This window comes from Tachysurus fulvidraco, chromosome 3 (genome assembly GCF_022655615.1).
Source record: "Tachysurus fulvidraco isolate hzauxx_2018 chromosome 3, HZAU_PFXX_2.0, whole genome shotgun sequence".
In the NCBI taxonomy this organism is placed as follows: Eukaryota; Metazoa; Chordata; class Actinopteri; order Siluriformes; family Bagridae; genus Tachysurus; species Tachysurus fulvidraco.
In genome coordinates, this window is record NC_062520.1 from 24,224,008 (window position 1) to 24,248,051 (window position 24,044).

Here is a 24,044-nt window from a genome sequence, read left to right on the forward strand (position 1 = left end):
TCATCTCATAGAGCTGACTCAAAATTACACACAGTTCTCATAAGAGTGAAAAGGGGCAATGTATGAGGAGATATGGGAAAACACAACTGCATTTCACACACACTTATGAAACACATCAACTGAAGAGGGCAACTCAAGTTTGTGCTCGTACTGAGACATCAAGAAAATCAGATTCTGTACCATGGCATTTCGTTTACACAGCATTTCCACTCTGATCTAAAAAAAGTCATGCAATAAAACACAAACAGAGACGTGACATGTACCTATACAGAGGACGTCTACCATAATGATCGATTGTTTATGTTATTAAACCACAAATATTATTTAATATGAACATTTTTGATGTGTGTGTTTACGTTCTAAAATGTGATTTAACACAGTGTCATCTTTTTATTAAAGGACAACAACAATGGAAGAAATACTTATTGTCATGCTTTAGATATTGGGTTGTTTTAGTAAGAATTAGAAGATTTATTTATTTGTTTGTTTGTTTGTTTGTTTGTTTGTTTGTTTGTTTATATGCGGAAACTACTTGGCAAATAATCCATAAATATAAAGACGTAAAATAAAGTGTGTAGAGAATTCTGTAACTGATTATAATTACATCACTATATCTATATATGTAGCTAGAAGAGATCGGATGAAATTATCGGATGAAATGGAGCACTATTTTATTTTTAACATAACAAAATATACTGTACGTAACACAATATTAGAAATATGAGTGTAAAAAAAACGAGCGGATCTAACAGTACGTGGAACTCTGTGTTCTATTATAAGTAAAGCTACAATATTCCTGTCCACAAGAGGAAGTACAGTTTTAAAAAGTGCATACAAATATATTTGATGAAGTCTGGGAATAAGACGCCCCCATAAGATACACATCCTCACACGCACATCTTAAACAGAGTTTCTTATACTGACACACTCACTTCCCTTTTGTGAAACACATGCAAATAAGCCCAACGACTGACTAATTATATCAGCCACCTGCATATTAAACGCTTCCCTACCCCGCTAGCTGTCTTTCACTATCCTTCCACACATTTCACTCCTGATTCTCAGTTGACCCTCGTTGGACAGTGAAAGTGCAGATAATGTTTCCAAATCATACGCATGATAATTAAAAAGCATCCAGGCAAAGAAAATTTTTTTTTACAGTAAACAGCCGGTGCTTTGAAATACACTCAAGTATTCAACATATCAAGTAAATGTCTTTTCATTGCTGAAATGACATTAAGCGTTATGTTTAATGAAGTCTAGGATATTATATTATATAGTATATTATGTTATTCCCCATTTTTTATAATTACTAGAAGATTACTTTTGTTTCAAAGCAACTATGCCATTTATATTTATACAAAAATATATTTCTCCTTAGTTACATTTTGCCTTGCTTGTGGAATCCATGCTAGTCAAGCCAGGCATTACTGTAGCAAAGCAAACATAAATTATATAAATTATATATAGTTAATGTTAGCAAATTAGCTATTCTTAGGATTTATAATTATAACTATTTATTTATTGATTGATTGATTTATTGATTTATTGATTTATTTATTTTAAATAAGATGAAGTTTTCTAATTGTATACAGCGTACTGAACTACAGCTAACTACGTCTCTCGTGTGGTGTGAGATTTTCACAGCTGGTAACAAATTGTCACAAACCTTGTTAGAATTTTAGACGTGATCCTAACTTTGCCGATTTGACTAATATTGTAATGATCAAAATAAAAAAGTATGTAAGAGAACAAGTATTTCATTTCAATAATTATCAAGTATAAATACAGCAAAATAATACTTACAGTAACAACTTAGAGTTCCTCAAGTATTTTAACACTGGTCTCCTTTTGACACTTATTTTGACACGTATTCACCAGGTTTAAACCCACTAGAAGTCTAGAGGATGTATAAATTTGTCTCTGTGGTACTAGTCAGTAATGGCATTTATCAGAAATATTATGCCTATATATGTATATTATTTTTAGAATGCTTAGTTATTATAAATGTAAATATAAATGTATAAATGTATTCGATAAATGTATTCTTTTTTTTTTCTTTTTTTTTTTTTTTACAGAGGTTCATATTTAAGGGTTAGGACTACTCTAGAAGACATATAAAGTGAGGAGTCACTGAGCGGGTATAAGACAGAAACGCAGAACTGGGTATAAGACAGAAACGGTCATGGAAAAAGTCATGGTGTAATGAAGCGAGAGTGTGTTATCAAAACCATGCAGAAATACTATTTGTACATACTTGAGCTCTGTTCCAAAATTCAGCTCTCTATATATACATTTGAATGAAATGCTACAGTGTGCATTATAGCCTTATAGCGTTCCTTATTCCTGTACAGCATCATACTGCTGTATCGCTACAAGCCCAACATCAGCCTGTGATGGAGATAAGACTATTAACATCAGTGGATTAACTTGATATGTCATTGTTCTTAATGCATTTGTATGTTTTTTTTTTTTTGTCAGATAATGCACTTTTCCATTAAAGCACAATTTTGGAAAAGAGAGGAAGTGCAGCTGGAGGAAATCCCCGCCTGTTGTCCCCTGTCTTCTCAGCCCACACGGGGTAAAGGCAGAAGTCCTGACTCCGTTTAACATTTACAGTGAAATTTGTCCAATATTTTGAGATTACGTCAGAAAAATATTCTTTTTGTATAGAGGTCTGTGTGTTTAGACTGTGATGCTGACTCTGTAGATCTCATCAACACCGCAAATTCTATAAATATGCCTCATATGAACAGCCACTTACACAAAGAATCGTTAGACGTAAAAGGACGTATCTATGGAACCGTATTAAAAGTTAGTCTGACCTACACAACTCGGTAATTTACATGTTACTTGGTTATTGAATCATTCAATCACATTGTGTGTTTGTCCATAGTGTGCTAGTTTCATATGAAGTGTATGTGGAGTACATACACCATGGGGTATGTGTAGACCTTTTCTCTCACTTCCCTCTCTGTTTCCCCTCAAGCTGGGGGGAGCACAACGTGTAAAACCAAACCCTTACTGTCAAAAAGGCTATTATTAATCTAGAGCACACCGCTAAACACACTAATGAACACTTATATTCTTCCATCACTGTGTTCATCCTCAACACTGTAAATAAAGTCTCAGACACATTTGCCATTCTACCATCGTGAAATATTTCTATCGATTGATGTCACCGCAGCTAAAAAATGCTATGACTATTCATAACTTTACCTGTGTAAAATAAATTAAATCTTTTCTCTTTTTTTTTAGTTGTTTAAGTGCAAATATACAGATCCAAACGAGGGAAAAGCATTTCACTGCATGTGGTACCCTTTATGTATGTGTATGTGACAAATAAAATTTGATTTAATTTGATTTGAAAAGTAGAAATGTCCCAAACACAAATCCATTGCCTTCACAAGGTCAAAACTCATGTGTGTAGTTCTACATAAATTCTATCATATCAAAGCACATCTTTTTCCATTTTTATATCACTGCATTATACACCAGTTGGAGAGAGAGAGAGAGAGAGAGAGAGAGAGAGAGAGAGAGAGAGAGAGAGAGAGAGAGAGAGAAATGTTTGTTCCTAATATCCTCAAGAAATTTGGTATATGTCAGTAAGAGGGAGGGAGAGATTTGATTGGTGCTTCAATGAAACTTTTGACATCTAAATAATTAGTTATTTTTTCCTTTATTCATTCTCATGCCAGTCAAAAATCATCTGCATACTTTTTAGTTAATCATCTAAACTCTACAGAGCCAGTGACATTTCCACATTTCAGCACATTTGTGCAGTTACCGAATAATATATGCTCTATGGGTTATAAATACAGTACATACTGTATAGTACAATACACAGTACTGTATGAGTGGGGTCTACTGTCCGTCTTGGACTCTATGCTGGAGTGCTGGAGATGAGGAGAAGACCAAAACAGGGACAGAGGAAACACTGCGTCCTCCACACACATACTCATACTCGACTCCTCCGTCACACTCACGTAAATGTGTTCCAACACACTTAACTCCCACTCCCTCACATGCGTATGTACCGATACTGTAAGATCATACAACCATCACTCACAAACTACACAAAACTACAGCAAAGCTCGCTGTGTTTCTATAAAAGATGTGCTGTGCTGCATTAGTCAGTTAAATGAAGTCACACAGAAGCGATGGTGTTAACCGGCTCTCTCGCCTAGAATCTTCTTTGTGTTTAGCATGCAGTCAGATTTTTCACACCCTATGAAGGGCTAAGTTTTAGTCATTTTAGATTTCACTAATTTCACCTATCACTCATTATAAAGCAGCGTTCTTATTTCTTTCTCTGTAGACACATTACAACACTACGCACAATACGACCTCCAAACTCATCTCTATGTATTACCAAACTCTCAAATACAAAAGGGGAATTTGGATGTTTTTTGGATAATTAAAGATTTTCAGCTTGCTCAGAGGTCCTACTCGGAATCCCCTGAAACAAGGAAACACTGTGGTAGGCCTCTATACTAATCCATGAAGGGTTTCCCCGCATTAACAAAATGAAGAGTCTACATATTCAGCAGTTTACACGTATATTCATTCATTCAAACCGCACACACATAGACACTTGTGAGACTTGTGAGCAACATGACTGAACATAAACATAAACAAGTTAACAAGCTATAATGTTAGTAAATTTAAATAAATGCACATTAATACTCCAAATCTAATCCTAACAAAATACATAACAGGAACCCTTAAGAATCATCCTTGTTAATATCAAACCCCTGAGAACCAATTAGAGAACTAATTCCCCAAACATATGCAAGGATACAGAAAAAATGTAAAATGTTAAAATGTCAAAAGCAAGTTGTGTTTTACGAACACATTTTTAGGCTTATCCACATTTTGTGATCTCTCTTTCTCTCTCTTGCACACTATCTCTTGTTCTAATTATTCTAGCTGGTCAATAAATACTTTGTCCTGTCCCTACCACATTCAGGATATAACTGACCCAATAAAAGTCTGACCTGGTAACCACACAGGAAGCAAAGACACATACCTGGCAACCACAAATGGGAGTAATCCATCGCTGCTATTGGAGCCGTCTTTGTCATACTGATACTTATGTGTGCACTTGTTTCAACTCTCCCTCTCTCTCTCTCTCTCTCTCTCTCTCTCTCTCTCTCTCTCTCTCTCTCTCTCTCTCTCTCTTGTTTTCTCCTTCTCTCTTCCTTTTCACACATTCACACACCGCTCTGTCAGTCTCTCTCGGCCCCTGTCAGTGTGCAGCCAATAAGGAGGAACAAACAGATACGTATAACGTTGAGGAAATTGCTCCCCACTCCTCCCTCTGTCTCTCCTCCCTCCCTCTCTCCTTCACCTCCTCTCTCCACTGTGCCCTCCCACACCTCCTCCCCCTGGCTGCCCACTTCCTGTGTCAAAGCTCTACTATAGACATATTCTAATATTTATAAAGTGAATTTCTGAGTTCACTTTTTACCACTATTTAAATATAAACTCTTCATAAAGATGTCACTCAGGGCGGAGAAAGCTTTACAGAAGTATGACGTCACAAGGCCTCGTACAAAAAGGCGCACGAAGAAGTGAAGCGAAGAGGAAGTAAACAAGTGAAAAACGGTGGGCAGCGTTGGGTTAGACGAGGAGAAAGAGGGGGCCGAAGGGTTCGAGAGTGGGACGGCCACACTGACGAACAAGATGAAAGGATAAACAGATGAACAGATACAGGCAGAAGAGGGGGAGCACTTTTGTCACTGGAAATTGCTGGGGCTGCTGGAAAGAGTCACTCACGAGCCACAGTGATACACACACACACACACACACACACACACACACACACACACACACACACACACACACTCTCACTCACGCACATGACTTACTATTTCTTACACTGGATCTCTAATGTGTATCACTTAGTATGTCTAACATGACACCACACACTTAAAACCTCAGTAAACACAGCAAGAATGAGGATGTGTGTTCCATTTGTAGCTTTGATTTTCCACTCTGAGCTGTGACACACCTTTTGTCACGAGAGATTGAAGTTCAGAGGATATAACTCATGGGCAAAATACCTGCATTTAAAGCCACTCAGCCCACAAGACACTCTTTACCATAGAGCATATTTTATAGAAATATTCTTGTTTATTTAGGTCATTTATTTAACATAGTAGTAGCACACAGAAGGGTAAGACATGTCAGTGTAATCCTGTCTAAGATCTTCATTGTAGCTTTATTAAGAGAACTTAATATGGAAATTAGATTGAGTATACATCTTTATGATGTCGATACTTTATAGTCTGGAGTTGGATTGAAATTCTGTTTCTGCATAATTAGGGTTTAATATATTAAGCTAAATGCTCATTTAAAAAAAAAAATCTAGCTCAATGGCACATTTAAGGTATAGATGATCTGGTAGAATTGCACAATAATGTCAAATATTTCCTAACAAGGGTAAATTATTTCAAATGAAGAGATTTTCCCTTAACGACCAAATCTATACATACGCTGCTCTTTTTTTGTGTGTGACTAGCATTAGTAACTGTATACATATATTTTGGAACCGAATGTGCTTCTCTCTAAGGAAACATGAATCATGTTTAACTATTTTTGCAGGTGTGCCATGTAATGATTTAGAATTTCCATCAAATCTTAGCACTGGCGGATTTCACACGTCTTTACTTGTTGTTCACATAAGCCATAGGTGAACTCATTTTAACCTGCGTCTATATGACATCTATGAGTCTTGACATTATCACTAATCTGAACAGCTCAGCTGATATTTCACTGTAGATTAATCATAAACAAATGTGGTATTTTAAGCGCCTTCATATTACGTCTTTGTCAGCAAAGTAAACCGGTGAGATTTATCAACCAAAAAAAAAACAAAAACACCATCATCCGGTCTTGAAGATTTCTGTATAGACTTGAATTTGAGAGTAAAACAGGAATTCACATGAGCTAAATTAACGTTGTTTATTAATGGCAGAAACTATGATTTTTTTTATTTAATTGTCATAAAGAGATTTGTCATGGGAACCTGTTTTAAGTTACTAGAGCTACATCAAAGATGCATGCATGTGTCTAATAAAACAAATAGTAATTCAGTTATATGCCTAAATGTATGGTCAAGAAAGATTATATAGGATCCTGTTTCATTCCTCATAGAGGTCCGATGCCTTTTTAAGGCCCTCGAGATGTTTTCACATGCCGTGAACATTATTCTTATTTCAGTTACCTATAGCATATTAATGGAAAAATTCTCATTGCATTATATTCAACTCCAATTCTGCTACAGTTATATGTAAGCCGCATGCATCTATAAACACGTATTTAAAGTATATTTTCTTTGTGAAGACTTTTGTACCCTGGATTATGTACAGTAGATCTGAGTCTTTGTTCCAACATTTTTGTGAAAACCGTCCTGTTCGTTCGTTTATTTACAGTAATAAAACGATACAATGCTTAACATTTGTATGACATTTTTTGTGTTTGAGAAAGAAAGGCTGTATGTGATGGAGTGTCAACTGGTGTTATCACACCTGGGGAGACAATGAGTGTCACACATTTGAATAGTGCATATTACAAAAACAGATTAGTTTTTTTCCAGATTTTAATAGACATATTGCTTCTATTCCGTGCGACAAAGATACTTTGGGTTTCGTTTCATTTGGGCGAAGCTCTCCATATTAAAATTCACAGAGCTGGAGGCTGTGTGTTTTTGTCATTCACAAAATCACATTCTGTTTTTATAGTAAGCAGATACAAATAAAAGTAGACCTGCTGCCGTTTAGAATGATGTCTTTCTCTTTTCTGTATGAACAGAAATGATGGAGTATTTTAACTCTTTGACATCACTTCTTTGACAACATTTCAAGAGGATCCAAGAGTAAGTCCTGTACTGTATGTAGGACTAGAACTATAGACGAATGATCAAATCTGATCTGGATACATACGTGAATAAAGAAGAGGCTTGGGCCTAAAAAAAGGTTTGTGATGGATTTAGCTCTCAATCCTGATTTGTCTCACTTTCATTTGGATTGATCTTGACTTGACCCTCAACCTCTTTATCACTCGGTCTTGTCTTGAGAAGCCATCTTGGGAATAATGGTCTTGATTATAGCCCTAAATCGACTGTTACCCCTGATCCTGATTTAGTTTTTTTTACAGTTTAAAGTGTTATTGAGTCAGTCAGTTATGGAGTCAGATTAAATGAAAGGGTCATCATATCATGTCCACCTTCAAATACCTGATTTGTTATTACTCTATGAATACTTTAGGATAGTAATTCATTAGTTCTAATTAATAATTAGTTCATTATAAAGTTAAGGCTGTAAATTATTAGTTCATTAAAAATGAAAGCTTTATAGACTAAAGACTATTTATTCTAATTGGTTATTTATTATTAAATCATTATAATTATTCTTCTCTCTCTCTCTCTCTCTCTCTCTCTATATATATATATATATATATATATATATATATATATATATATATATATATATATATATATATATATATATATATATTCTCATGTTCTCACTGTGTCTCTCTGTGGTTTCCTCAGGGATCTCTGGTGTAAAGAGTGTGTGAAGTGTGAATTGTGAGTGTGTGTACATGGTGCCCTGTGATGGATGCTACTGTTCACTGTTCCTGGGTTCCCAGGATTGGCTTCACCTCAGTGCTGATCATAATAAAGTGCTTCCTGAAAATAAATGAATGAATGAATGAATGAATGAATGAATGAATGAATTGATTGTTAGCATGAATGGTTTTTAGACGGCGGTATCACTGATGTACAGCCATAATATGGACTTGATTAGTCCTAATGAGTAACGTAAGGTGCACTCCTTTAATTTCTAATTGCTATTAGAGTTGATATTAAACAGAGATTAGAAATCTAAGTGATCGCGTACATGCACGGTGTTTTACACAAGCACAGTATATCCTTTAAGTTATAATCAATGTAAATTTTGTTCACCTCAATAAAAAAACAAAAAAAAAAAAAAAACACAGCCATTATCCTTTATCAATTTAATCCAAATTGAAATGATGTAATCAGTCCAATTAAATATATTCCAACTATAGAGTACCATAATTAAGTAAAATATCAAATAATATTTATTAGTAAAATGTATGCAAACATTACTGTATGAAATGTCTCTGATGTTATTTAATGTTGATGCCTGTGATGCCACTTCATGTTTAATGATGATGGAGTGGATGATGAAGGTGTGCTGTTGTGTTGCTGTACTGTGTGATCATCAGATGGGGGCAGCAGTAAATCTAAAATCCATCTGGAAATCCCAGACTCACTTCTCCTCAAGCTCTCAGCTTTCCAAATCAGACTTAGCTAAATTCTCAATCACACACTTACATTTAATGTTTCTAATGTTCAATATTTATTGGAAATCTCTGTGGTACTTTATCAGGGAATTGTTCATTGCTGTAGCTGTAATTCAGCTCCTCCACCTGAGCCATTTCCTGTGAGCTCCTTTTGCGCTTTCTTTGCTTTTATCATTTTATTGCTAATTAATAATCAGTAAGAAACCATAGCAGCCTTTCAATGTTTCAATGCTCATAACATTCAGAACATTTGATCGGATAACATATGTTAGTAAGAATGCTTCAAATTCTTACAGAATTTAAAATTTATATTTTAGAATTATTGTTACACTATTTGTATGACAATTTCTGCATTTGTTGTTTATCTTAAAACTCCTCCTACCAAAATTTTGAGATTAATATCATTTTCTGTCATTTAAATGTAATAAAAATTTTGAGGACGTTTTATTATTATTATTATTATTATTATTATTATTATTATTATTATTATTATTATTATTATTGTTATTATTGTTGTTATTGTTGTTATTGTTATTATTATAACTTCTTTGTGTGTTTGTGTGTGTGTGTGTGTGTGTGTGTGTGTGTGTGTGTGTGTGTGTGTGTGTGTGTGTGTGTGTGTGATTTTTCGAGTTCATGGTCAGCAGACGGACTCTTTGTCTGGCTGTGTGCTCTTGGGGGGGTTGGTGAGGTGAAAGATCGTGACCTTAGACGTTAGGCTCGTGGCCACTCAGCCCCCGGGTCGAGGAGAGGCGTGGCCATGTATGTCAACATTATTTGAGGTCATTATGTTGCCTTGACAGCATAAATCTCTCTGTTCCTATGGAAACCGTACCCCCTGTGAGGCTACAGGATGCTTAGTGGTGAAAGTCTGTGTTGTCTGTTTTGGGTGTGTAGTTTTATATGAAATGAATCTGTGTGCACATTGCTCTCTTTCCACTCTGTTCTCTCTTCTCTTCCTGTCTGCCCCATTCACCTTTTCTCTCTTCTTTTCTCATCCTCCTTTCCTCACCCTTTTTGGTTATGCCCTATCTAGGATGTTCTATCCTACTTTCTGCTCCGGTCTTCACTCCAGCTTTCTTGTTCTCTCCACTGCTCTTCTCCTCTCACCTCTTTTCTTTCTCTCCTTATTTCTCATCCCCTGCGCTCCCCCGTTTATCTGATCAGCCGTCTGTCTAAGGGGGAGAGAACGGGCCTCAGGAGAGCCATCAATCTTCATGCTATTGCAGCTCAACATGGCCTCTTCGCATGTGTGTTCGTGTTTGCACGCTGAAACAGTGGATGTTAACTATTTCTTACCTCAGATACACCCGTGGACACGACACACTTGGGCAGGCGCAAATCATTCTGAGCATACATAAAGTGTGTACTTAATTTCCTCATGCTCATTCTCACTGCCAGCGGATCATCGGCAAGGGCCTCACCTCATTACCGCTCAGTGTCCTCTGTCTTTCTTTAATGCCGAGATCAATGTGCCCTTTATTTCTCATTTTAAAGCCTTATTAACGCTTCCAACCTGCTGGTCAGCACAAGCTGTGACATCACTGGACATTTCTCCGCACTCTGATTGGAACTGAGGTTGCGTTGCTAAGCAACAGTAGCAAAAAGGTCTCTAGTGTGTGTCTGTGTGTGTATGTATGTGTGGATGTATGTGTGTATGTATATATATATATGTGTGTGTGTGTGTGTGTGTGTGTGTGTGTGTGTGTGTGTGTGTTTGTGTACACACACACACACCTGGTGTGAAGAATGGAGATCTTGTGTGTGTGTGTGTATACACACACACACACACACACACACACACACACACACACACACACACACACACACACACACACACACACACACACACACACACCTGGTGTGAAGCATGGAGATTTGCTAATAAGTTTGTGGTGTGACTTGGCATGTGCTGGAAAGGTTGTGAGAGCGAGTGTGTGCATGCGTAACACAATTTTACCTTATTTTATTTAGTGGAGGGTGTATATGTGTGAGTGTGTGTGGTTGTGATTGTGTGTGTCAGGGGAATAGGAGGTTATTGTTTCTGACACAGTGGCTCATATTTCTGTATCGATCGATTTCTCTGACTCCCGACACGACAATAATCACACACTCATGCGCACACACACACACACACACACACACACACACACACACACACACACACACACACACCGCTACCTCTATTACCACTATTATTACTGCACTGAGAGTTTGAAAAAAAAAAGAAATACGAATTGAGCAGAGACACAGAATAGAAAAGGAGAAAACAGAAAAATGAAACATGAAGTAAATCAAAAGAACAAAAGAAACGGATGAAAGCAGAAAGAAAATGTAACTGGAGGAGAGTAGGATAGAATAATCCTCACACTGTACCAAGGAAGTGCGACAGAAATAGATAGTAAAAAATTTTACTTTTGTCTGCTGCACTTTAAGAAACAGAATCAATACCAACATGAAAGAAAAGAAATGAAACATGAGCAACAAATGAGCAGAAATCGAGGACAAGAAAGAAATGAGCTAAAAAAAATTATTATTATACAATTCTATTAACTGTGCAGTAACTTATTCACATGCATCTAGATGATGTCCAGTTAAACATACAGTATGGAGAGAAAGTGTGTGTGTGTGTGTGTGTGTGTGTGTGTGTGTGTGTGTGTGTGTGTGTGTGTGTGTGTGTGAGAGAGAGAGAGAGAGAGAGAGAGAGAGAGAGAGAGAGAGATGGGCATCAGGGCACAGTGTTATAACACAATAAAAGAAGAGAATTAAAGGAGAGAGATGAAGGATTCAGCCCATCTTTTTCCAATAAAGGCAAGAATGAGAGATCGCACCAGAGAGAGAGAGAGAGAGAGAGAGAGAGAGAGAGAGAGAGAGAGAGAGAGAGAGAGAGAGAGAATGGAAAGAATCTAGAAAGGTAAAGGTGTTTATGGCAAACCCTCTCTCTCTCTCTGTCTCTCTGTCTCTCTGTCTCTCTGTCTCTCTCTCTCTCTCTCTCTCTCTCACACACACACACACACACACACACACACACACACACACACTGTTGTTTTAGAAAGCTGAGGTAGAAATGTTATTAAGTTTATGGCAGTGTGTCTGAGTGACACATTACTTTGAGCTGTCACTCACATAAAGAACTATTGTGCATCATTGGAGTAGCGCGTGCACACACACACACACACACACACACACACACACACACACACACACACACACACACAATGCCGTGTTGAATATAGATCACAATTACACTGATTCACTGATTTCATTCTCCCCCTTTCCAGCCCCCCTTATCCTCTTCCTCGTCCACCTCCTCCTGCTCCGCATCAATATTCCTCTTTCCCCTTTCCTGCTATCTGTCTTCCCCCTCCATAATCCCTCTCTCCCTCATGCTCCCCCTCCTCTTATTTTATCACCCCATTCCCTCTCTGTCCCCGTTGCTATAAGCCATCTTACTTTTCCTCCCATCCTATATCTCTCCATCTTCTGAGTCATGTGTCCATTTCCCTTTTCTTCCCTCACCAGCGTCCTAAGCCCTGTGCTTGCAATAATGACTAAAATAAGACTTTCTTGCTCCATTACTCATTTCCATTCTCCTGGGCACAGGGAAATATCGAACCTCATGTGCAGGATACACACTGGACTGGCACTGGTAGAAGAGAAAGAGAGAGGAAAAAGGGGTAGAGACAAAGAAAGAATGGAGAGAAAGAGAAGGAAGGAGAGGAGAAAGGGGTAAAGATTGGAGGGGGTAGGGGGAGCACCTCTGCGTTGGGTGGAGAGGGTATGTGGGGGAAGGGGGGGTAGGAAATCGCTCTGGCTAGCGGAACAGCTTTTCACCTCTCCCTCTCTCCCTCTCTCTCTCCACTGCTTTGTATTCTGTGGAGATGACAGGGGAAAGCTTTATTGCTCTGAGTTGGTATCGATCGGGGCCCCGGGCAGGGGGGGAGCACATGGACGCCCATCAGAAGCACTTTCTCAACGACCGCTAAAAGTACCACAACATACTCTACTCTTCACCTCTCCTTCTCTTTCTTTCTTTCTTTCTTTCTTTCTTTCTTTCTTTCTTTCTTTCTTTCTTTCTATCTTTCTATCTTTTGTTCGTTCTTTCTTTCTTTTTTCTTTCTTTTGTTCGTTCTTTCTTTCTTTCTTTCTTTCTTTCTTTCTTTCTGTCTTTCTTTCTTTCTTTCTTTCTTTCTTTCTTTCTTTCTTTCTTTCTTTCTTTCTTTCTTTTTCACTCTCTTCCTTATTTCCTTCCTTCCTTCCTTCCCTCCTTCCTTCCTTCCTTCCTTCCTTTAACTTGTGCTTCCTGAAATTCAGATTCTTCACCCTTCAGAGAAAAAGAGAAAGAGGACAGACTGAGGGGGGGGGGGGGGACTGAGGCAGAATCTGAAACCCACGAAAGCAAAAATATCCGTAACAAAGCAGGCTTTATGAATAAATCTGCTACATATCTCTCTCTCCATCTCTCACTCTCGTCTCCTTTCTCTCACGGCTCCATATCAGCTGCCATTTTAAGACACAAAAATTGCCCGATTTTCTGTCAAGGGAGTGGAAGATGTGCAGACATGTCTTACTTAACGTATGTCTTAGGCTGTCATTTTTAATGGAAACATGTAATATGAAGCATAGGCACATAAGTGTAGAGTGTACACGCAGACACACACACACTTATACACACACACACACTTACAGGCACACATAAAAGAATAACTCATAATGCAATGAGCCTTTTTGCACACCACGGCTTTGTGTCTTTGTGTGTATGTGTGTGTGTGTGTGTGTGTGTGTGTGTGTGTGTGTGTGTGTGTGTGTGTCCCAGTGGGACACTCTCCCTTGCTGTCACACCCTGGAGTGAGGCCCTTCCTCCATAATTCCATCTGAGCCTTAACGCAATCACTGATTTTTAAGCTCAAGCAGCAGAACAGATGCACAACTAAGCATCGCCTGAAGCCTACGATCAACCGCTACACACCTTCTGTACGCGTTTGTATGTACATGTAGGTACAGTTCAAAGACTTGTAGCATATAAAGTACATGTGTGACATAGTGGGGGTCCTTATATGCACATACACCCAGTTGGCAATTTATTAGGTACTACTAATAACGTATTCATTTCATAAAATGCAGAAATTAGTACAAAATCGTGACCAGTGATGTTTTACTGTACATAGCTCACATGTATCCGATGAAATGAATACATTAGTACGGATACCTAATAAATTAGCATCTGATAGTATGTGCATACTGTGTAAGGACATATAAGTACTTTATATGCTTCATGTCTTTGAATCCCATCCACCAATAGAAAGAACCACTGTAAGTCCATCAATGATCACATTTGGGTGCATTCGAGTGGCGGATCATTTATGGCACAGATTTAAAGATTTACACTCGATATCCAGCTTGTGTCAGAAATGTCAGAATATCAGTGTGTTACATGAAGACTGAAGTTTTAGCTTTGACTTGGAACTTCCAGTTTCTCGAAGAAAAACCAAAAAGCACACCCCCTCATCTGGGAATTCCTACTCAGAAAGTCTGAAATCCAAATTCAGCACATGACATCATATCAGATTTATTGTACACACTCTTATTTGCGATTCTATAACAATTCTATAAACATACACTAATCACTACAGTTTTCTTGCTAGATACTTGCTACTGTTTTAACCTACTTTTTATTTTCGAAAGCACTGAGCTCTACAGTGACGTAACTTCCCGTTATAGTGCTGACTTCCCATGTCTGGGTGACATGAAATGTAGCATAAATGTCAGCAGAAAAAATCTACAGGGTTACCCAAATGACTCCATATGTAGGGGAAGGAAATGTGTTTTGGCAAAAAAAAAAAAAACTAAGCTATTTATTTCAGCTATTCTATTCTATTCTATTCTATTCTATTCCATTCTATTCAGGAAGCCGTGACAATATTGCGACTGACCTAACCAGGGCAAAATGAAAAACACATCACACACAACACTGTTCTCAAACTTATTAACAAACTCATAAAGACTCAAAGTGTTGTGGACCACAAGCATCCAATGACGCTATGAGACACGCTCCCCTATCTATGGAGGCTTTTGGTAACATGCAGGGTTACACACATCTCTGCAAATGAGTGAAGAGAATCTCCTTCACCCAGAACGTGTATATTCTCCATAAATAGTCTCACATAAGAAAAACGGCTGTGTTGAACGGCTGTGTCCAAGGCCTCGGTTTCAGTTTGCATTTTCATGAGTTGCAATGCCTCAGCGTGCATCTCGGCAGCAGCCGTAGAGCGTGGGAGCGGTCGAAGAGCCTAAACCGCAACACGAACGTGCACAATGTTTACACATGTGAGTCGATCTGCTCCCACGCCAATCGATGAAGAGAAGGAGAGATAGAGAGAGCAGGTTATCTTCTGTCATTAAAACTGAGGGAATCCCAGACTGGGAAAGGAGGGGGGGGGGGTGCATGAGTTCATTGAAAAAAAAAACAGAGAGAGTGAGTCAGTGACAGAGAGAGAGAGAGAGAGAGAGAGAGAGAGAGAGAGAGAAGCTGGCAACGACCGGGGAACAGACAATTATCTGTATTGATTAAAGTGAGGCAGCAAAGTGAAGAACTGAGCAAACTATGAGTGGATCAATAGAGAGAGAGAGAGAGAGAGAGAGAGAGAGAGAGAGAGAGAGAGAGAGAGAGAGAGAGAGAGAGAGAGAGAGTTTGTGTGAAGAGAAAGAGTTGGTCAACAGAAAGAGTGAGAAGAAAGAGACAGAAAGATCACAAAAGGGCCCAAAAGGGACATAAGTGATGAGGAGGTCCTGATGATTTCTGATTCCCTGATGAATAACTTCGTCCTTCACCTTGTCCTCTATATATATTATTAGTAAGGTTTTGGTGATAAAAACTAACTTGTAACTGAAGTTTCAGAGCAGTTGTTTTATTCGTTCAGTGTGTATGTGTGTGTGTGTGTGTGTGTGTGTGCGTGCGTGCGTGCGTGCGTGTGTGTGTGATTGTATAGCATGACTGAAATGAGCTCTGTTACACACTAACAGTAAATGTATTATTATGGAGCAAGTATAATAGAAGGTTTTAACTGTTCTTAATGACTTTTGTTCAGCTTTCAGACCCAGGTGCAATACAGAAATAAGTGATTTCATTTACGTTAAGTTTTTTTTTACAAACGTAACTTTTGTAGTTTCACTTTCCAAATGATTGTCAATCCCTCAGAGAGTTCAGATCAGGTTTGTGAAACATAAACACAAATTCTTCCCTCAGAAAAACAGTACTGTATGTGAACGGATAAAACAGGCAAAATAAGATTAATCTTTGTGTGTGTGTGTGTGTGTGTGTGTGTGTGTGTGTGTGTGTGTGTGTGTGTGTGTGTGTGTGTGTGTGTGTGTGTGTGTGTAAGAGGAAAAGAGAGGATGTGTTGGAATTTTATAAAATTTCACATACACGTTTATTGGCTACCGTTAGACTTTCATAGTAAATGAATTTAGACTAAACTGTGTTTCTTTAGTTTATTTATTTTTGGCCAGTGAAATGTGTTAAAAAGGCATTCTCCACTCCTCGGGCGAATTGGAGAGACAAAAGCTTCGAAGAGGAATAACGACTTGAGGCCTGTGTCGATGCAGCCTGAAAAATCTGTTTGTCCCTCAACCATTAATCTCCTCTTAGATGAACTTGACCCTCCTACACACACACACACACACACACACACACACACACACACACACACACACACACACACACACACACACACACACACACACATTTTCCGCTTCAGCCAGGAGTATAGTGCATATCTACAGACAGTAATGCCCGTTGCCAGGTAACCATGACCCTCATGCCAAAAACAGTGAAATCATAAGCCTTGTTAAATTGACCACACATAGATAGATAGATAGATAGATAGATAGATAGATAGATAGATAGATAGATAGATAGATAGATAGATAGATAGATAGGTAGGTAGGTAGGTAGGTAGGTAGGTAGGTAGATAGATAGATAGATAGATAGATAGATAGATAGATAGATAGATAGATAGATAGATAGATAGATAGATAGATAGATAGATAGATAGATAGATAATTCAGTCAGCAGCACACACAGAAACACTAGAGCACAGGACGATGGGTTTGTCAGACAGACAGTCATTTGATTACATTATCAGTGTAAGGGGCGAGGGCAAACTTGCTGAGACTGCAAAATTATCACACATCAAGCTGATTTAGATGTAAAAAAAAACAAAACATCACGTCGAAATCTAACAACAATCACTGCCAAAATATTACATTATATAACTGATGACTTTGAGGATTAACGATACCAGTGTTTGGGTCAAATAGAAGTCCCCACACACACACACCCAACACACACACACACACACACACACACACACACACACACACACACACACACACACACACTGATAAATTACCTGTTAAATATGAATCAGATCGACATGGATATGCCAAGGACAGAGCCGGAGAGTCGGAACACAATACACTGGAATAAAGAAGTGTTTTCCATATAAAACACACACTCTATAGCACTGCGCTGGAAATAATCAATACCTGATCCTGCTGTAAGGTTTCCCCATCCATTAAATATGATGACTTGTAAATTTTATTTTCTTTCTTCCTTTTTTCTTTCTTATTTTTTCTTTTTTACAAAATAAAGCTTTGATGCTTCTTTAATGTTTTATATTTCTATAACGTTTTATATACCATCTCTGACAGGAAGTCAGAGCTCGATCTCGTAAGAAATTCCTATCAGTTCAAACGGTTCGAGAGTGTTACAGATGCTTTTTGTTCTGTTTCATACCAATTAATCAGGATGAGATGGAATGAATGAATGGATCTCTAACCTTTAACCTTTTTATATATTTCCTATATAGAGTTATCTATAACGCTGGCACCATTACACATAAACCGTAAACGCAGAAAGAATTCCACAGCTAAGCGTGAGTGCCTGCAGCACCTTAGCTCTTAACTTAATTGTATTTGAAATTACGGCTTTTGTAGCTGCTGGTCTGCTGCGTGTATATGTCTAGTGACTGATGGTGATTTTTTTTCTTTTTTTAGCAGGTGTGCCTGGTACTGGAACAAAAGCCTGGTGTAAATACTTTTTCACACATGGAAAGCAGGAAGGTCAGCTCTTTCCGGCTTTATCTTTAGCCTGCTATCCTCACTGCAGGAGTTTTCACTCACTCCATGTCTTTACTTCCAGTTTTTCACAGGTACATTGGCACACTGAGCACATCAAACTCCACAGCTGCTCAGGATGGACCACGGCGTGTCTGTCTCCGAGGCTTGTGAGCAGATTTTTTTTGAAACACTGTCTATGGCTCCATTGTAGTCTTTTGTTTTCTCCAAGGCTGGAAAGCTATACTGTAAGATTATGGAAAGTGGAAATAATGTATACTGCTCATGGCAAATAGTTCTGGAGCAGTAGAATGCTTCTTGGCTTTTACGTGAATAGAGTAATAGAATAAACATGTTGCATCTTCTTCGTCTCATTGATAAGTTTTAAAGGGAGAAAATCTGAAACTATTGTCTAGGATTTCAGGAGCTAAACAGAAGGTCTGATGCATCTAATTAACCGACAGCATAATTAGGAAATGACAGTTGGAGCAATCAATCGATCAATCAATCAAACACACTTTGTTTTTCATTGTGCAGAAGCAGTCAGTAGGAAAAAAAAACGGCACACCAGACCTTCTGGAAGGCTGACATATGTCAGTGACTACAAGGACGAGTGCAGCCTAACCATTTGTAGTCCTTAATCTACTCAATCAACTGACATACAGAATCAGAAATCTGGCTAATGAACCCCAGAGAATATCTTAACGCATCTGTAAGTAAATAAAATGCAGATTTGTTCAAAGATAAATGGAGAAATATGCAAATATTTTAATTATAGTTTTTTTACTGGACTAATTTCACAACAATGTGACATTTGTTGTCTACAACCCGGTCACTGGGATAAAATATTAATATTCACAATATCCTTTCATTTGTGTGTTCATGAGGCTCTGCAAAGGTTTGACCGGAGCTGCATACTATATCTTTATATGAAGGCAAGTATTAATGACTACGACAGCATAAGGACAAAGAGATGACCTTAACAAATGAAACTGAAAGGTACGGAGCTCCTGGGGGGGGGGGGGGGGTGTGTGAAGGGATGAAGAGAGAGAAAGAGAGAATGGCAGGCCACCAAACAGGAGATTAGGAAAAGAAGGTTGGAAAAGGGAAAAGGAGATATTCAGGTGTGTAGTTATGGATGTGTGACCTCACAGGTTCCCTCCCCTAGCCCTTGGGAACGGGCGCCTTGGAAACCGTCGCTAAGGGAACAGACGACTGATAGAGAGAAAGAGAGAGAGAGAGAAAGAGAGAGAGAGAGAAGGAGAGAGAGAAGGATAGAGATAGCTGGGGGAGAAAAAAGAATAAGAGAGAATGAACGAATGCCCAGAAACAAAAGAGAGGAAGCGTGTAAAAAGAAGATGAAGAAAGGTAGCATGGGAAATAAAGTAAGCAAAATCATAAATCAAACACACTTTCTCAACGATCAAACACGTCACATCTAATAACAATAACAAATACCGGTCATAAATATTGGATAGCATGGCAATGCAACAAGATGAAAGGTAATATTACATTATTAAAGGGGTATGAGTAACTGTGTGCATGTGAACACTGCATGCTCACGTACCATCAAAACGGGGTTCTAAACAGAATAATTAGACTTTCTGCATTTTGCTAAAATTTTTACATGATAATAATTCCAGTATAAAAGGTTAATCTGAGAGAGTTTCGGGTATAAATGTTTATGTGATGAATTACGGAAGAGATCATCCCAGAACGCTAAAATAAAAGCGAGCTAAGATTTGTTTTTAAAGGAGAAAATTTGAAAAGAAATTCAGTCCATAAAATTCTAGTAACATACATGAAGAAATCATGGAACACTTATTAAATAACACTTAATAATGTTATCCTCCTCTCTGAAAGGTTACAATGAGCAGATACTAGGGTTGGAAACGATATGAGGTTTCATTTCTTTCTAGCAAAATGAATTTATTGAATACAACCACAAAATCATTAAATAAATTGTTTCCTAATCGTATGAATTTGAATTGAAATGAAATGCTAATGCCACTGTTGTTGTCATCTAAATCCAACAGATCCACCTGGACGTGAGACAAGAATCTCCTGCTCCATCATTCATGAGCTTCTCTGAATATCAAAAAGTTTGTGCTCTGTATATACGTCTGCATGGGAAAAAAAGAAAAGCTAGAGAGAGAGAGAGAGAGAGAGAGAGAGAGAGAGAGAGAGAGAGAGAGAGAGAGAGAGAGATAATGCTTCTAAAGGTCATTAGAGTTGGTATCTTAAGTCCCTCGTTGCCAGATGTCCTGATGTCCTCTAGAGAGCATAAAGAAGCCATCTTTATAACTGAAGATTGAACCCAAATCAGCACCAAACCTTCTAAATCCTTGAATTCTTCCTTTACTTTAGCTCATGCTAAACGACTACGTGACCACAGTATCGACACGGTTGAGTGTTTGAGAATAAATGTGTGTCCGTGTTTTCAGAAAACTTTACAACACAACACATGAAACTAGTTTAGACATGTACATGTGTATATATTGAAGGTCGTTGAATCAGTGGTGGCACTGTGATATTGTGTGTAAATGCAACACCAACCCCCCCTCAGCTAGCGCTCTCTCCACCCCATCTTTAACCTTGGCCCCTGGTGTCACAGCCCGCAGTAATGAAGTCTCCCTCCTTCTCTCTCCCTCCCTCCCTCCCCGCTTTGGCCCCGGCTGTTGTCCGTCTTTCCACTCATTCATAGTAAACACTATTGATTTTTGGCTCGGCGAGTAAAAAAGCCATGAATTTTAATGCTGCTATCTGTCCCTCTCTTTGCCTCCATTGGATCCCCCAACCTTTCTCACTTTCCCTCTATCACCTTATTCCCGTCTTCCTCCCTCTCTCCAGAGGGAAGTGATCGCGAGACGAGTTGCGCGAGTGTGTGTATATAAGATAAACTCAGAGAATGTGCGCATGAATTTGTGGTGTGTGTGAAAGAGAGAGGGATTTCAGTCAGACTGATCCCTTCTCTCTTATTCAACTTAAACTCTCTCAAAGCTGGGATTATAATACAAATATAATAGGGTTTAACCATTTAAACCACCACTGCCTTTTTATTATCGTGCACACACACACACACACACACACACACACACACACACACACACACACACACACACACACACACACACACACACACACACAATCTACTGCCACTTACTTGTCACTATCTCACTCTGTATTACTGTCTGTATTGCTTTCACTCCTTCACACAGGTTCTCTCTCTCTCTCTCTCTCTCTCTCTCTCTCTGTCTTTCTCTCTCTCTCTCTCTCTCTCTCTCTCTCTCTCTCACACACACACACACACACACACACACACACACACACACACACACACAAACACACACACATAGACGCACACACACAATCTAACTGTTTTGGGCCACATTCATTTTAACTGTATTTTACACACACACACACACACACACACACACACACACACACACACACACACACACACACACACACACACACACACACACACACACACAGCTTGTGTGATAAACTGTCGGTGCACTGTAACCAGTCATGGCCTTAACAGTTCACCATCAACCAATAATCCGCACCACATCTTGCCACTGCGTATATACATTTCATTCAGAAGGGCAGATAACGTTTTTATTTATCGTCTTCTGCTCAAAGGCTCCGCTTCTCTTCTCTTGCATCCTCCCTTCTTCAACCTTTGCCTTCCTCCTTACTTCACTCCCTCCCTCTTCCTCTCTCTGTATTGATTTTGCTATAAGCAGTGTCAGGGCTATGACAGGCCAGCAGAGAGGAACACAAGCAGAGCTCATTAACGGCCAATGAACACACACACACACATATACACACAGTCTCTCTCTCACACACACACCCTCTTACACATAGATTTTAGATGGAGAGACTCATAAGAGATGCCTATTAAATACAACGGTTTCTACTACGACGATAATAATCTAATTCTATTAAAACATGCTGAGTGGTCTCAGATGCTATAAAAGAGCTTGCAGTGTTTTAAGGAAACATTTTAAAGTACTGGAACATGATTGAAAAACATTACAAGGAACCTGCGTACAACAATAAAAGGTTTAACAAGCTTTAATACAAAAAACCCTTAAACTATAAACTTTACCTCTATTACAGGATTAACATCAGGATTTATGTATAAACATGAATATTCCTGCTATCGCTAATAGCAAATTTTTATTGTTGCTAAAATTAAATTTAGCTAGCTAGTCATTTGTTCACACAGGTGGGAATTTACTATCAGAGCTCTGACTTTGCAGAGTAACTATTCTTAGTCGTTAATCTAACAGAAGCCAAACTGTGCCCTAACATTCATGATCTTGTTCATCACTAACATTAGCTAAGGTAGCTAGCTAGCTAGGCAGGTAGCTTAGCAATTCAATTCAATTCAATTTATTTGAAAGACTTTTAAAAATTCACATTTTCTCAAAGCAGCTTTACATAAATCTAGAAACAGAATAAAAAAATTAAATGTTTAAAGTTTCAAAATAAATTAGGACGTATCTCTAACATCTATCTCTAATGAGCAAGTTGGAGGAGAAGTTGCTGAGGAAAAACTCCCTGCGATGATATAAGGAAGAAACATGGATAGGAACCAGGCTCAGAAGAAAACCTCATCCTCGTGCAAAGCTAACATATTTCTTCCTTTTTAGAGTTCTCTCACTTTTTTTTTTAACCAAATCTGTTTTAAATTTACTTGGTGACAACTGCGAAAAAAAATAGTTTAAAATCGTCTTTTTGTTAGTTGTGTTTTTTTTTTAATTTGACATTGAGGAACACATCTCCTATACTGACCACTATAATCATTATTGTCATATTCTGCCATGAGCTGTCCTTTCTCTGGTTTGACATCCAGTGATGTCTTTCAGAGTCTCAATTTAGTGTGAAGCCCAACATCAGCCATCTGATATAATGGTGGCTTGCGTCACTCTAAAGTGTACACGGTAAATCGCTCCTTCACTGAGAGCAAGATGGCCAAGCTAACATTGTGTATTAACATCCCTAGCTTTGTCGTGAATTTCCTTTATTATACGCCAAAAACCTCTGGTCTACAGAAGAACCAGAGAACACTGGTGAAGGCAAGCATGACACAATAAAAATAATGACCTCGATATTTAACTTAAGTAGCCAGGATGTGATACAAATGGTACGAATTTGAAACTATATCACACATGTAATTTAGCGTGTAGTTCACAAATAATGTTTTTCACAAACATGCAAGTAAACAGAATATTAAAAGAATTCTAATCAGATAATTACAGGAGTCTTTCAAGTCAGCCTCTCTCTCTCTCTCTCTCTCTCTCTCTCTCTCTCTCTCTCTCTCTCTCTCTCTCTCTCTCTCTCACACACACACACACACACACACACACACACAAGCTTGTTCATATGGCAGCCCCTCCTTCCACTTCCTCCATCTTAATTTGATTGATGATTATTCCCGTCACTCAAGGCAGCATGTGGCCAATTACAAGGAATAAGGCAATGGGAGACCTTTCTAAAAATGCTTCTATAAAAACTATTTTATGGCGCAGTGCACCAAATTTATAGGCGTTCTTGAGCTTCAATATTGCTGCAACTTCGTT

At 38.4% G+C, this 24,044-nt stretch overlaps 1 protein-coding gene across 6 annotated transcripts in view; it reads right to left on the reverse strand.

The window, feature by feature from the left end:
* The window catches only part of pou2f2a (POU class 2 homeobox 2a), a 40,345-nt gene that overhangs the window by 9,745 nt on the left and 6,556 nt on the right, over positions 1-24,044 (reverse strand). For 2 of the 6 annotated variants that reach the window (XM_027148110.2, XM_027148115.2), the window contains exon 1: positions 5,030-5,293. The exons of 1 other annotated variant lie outside the window; for it this stretch is intronic. In XM_027148110.2, coding sequence (XP_027003911.2) covers positions 5,030-5,213 — 184 coding nt within the window. In that variant the 5' untranslated portion in view covers positions 5,214-5,293. Of the gene's footprint in view, positions 1-5,029; positions 5,294-24,044 lie in introns of those variants that run through there. 3 more of the 6 variants (XM_027148113.2, XM_027148114.2, XM_047811576.1) reach the window with 3 other exon arrangements.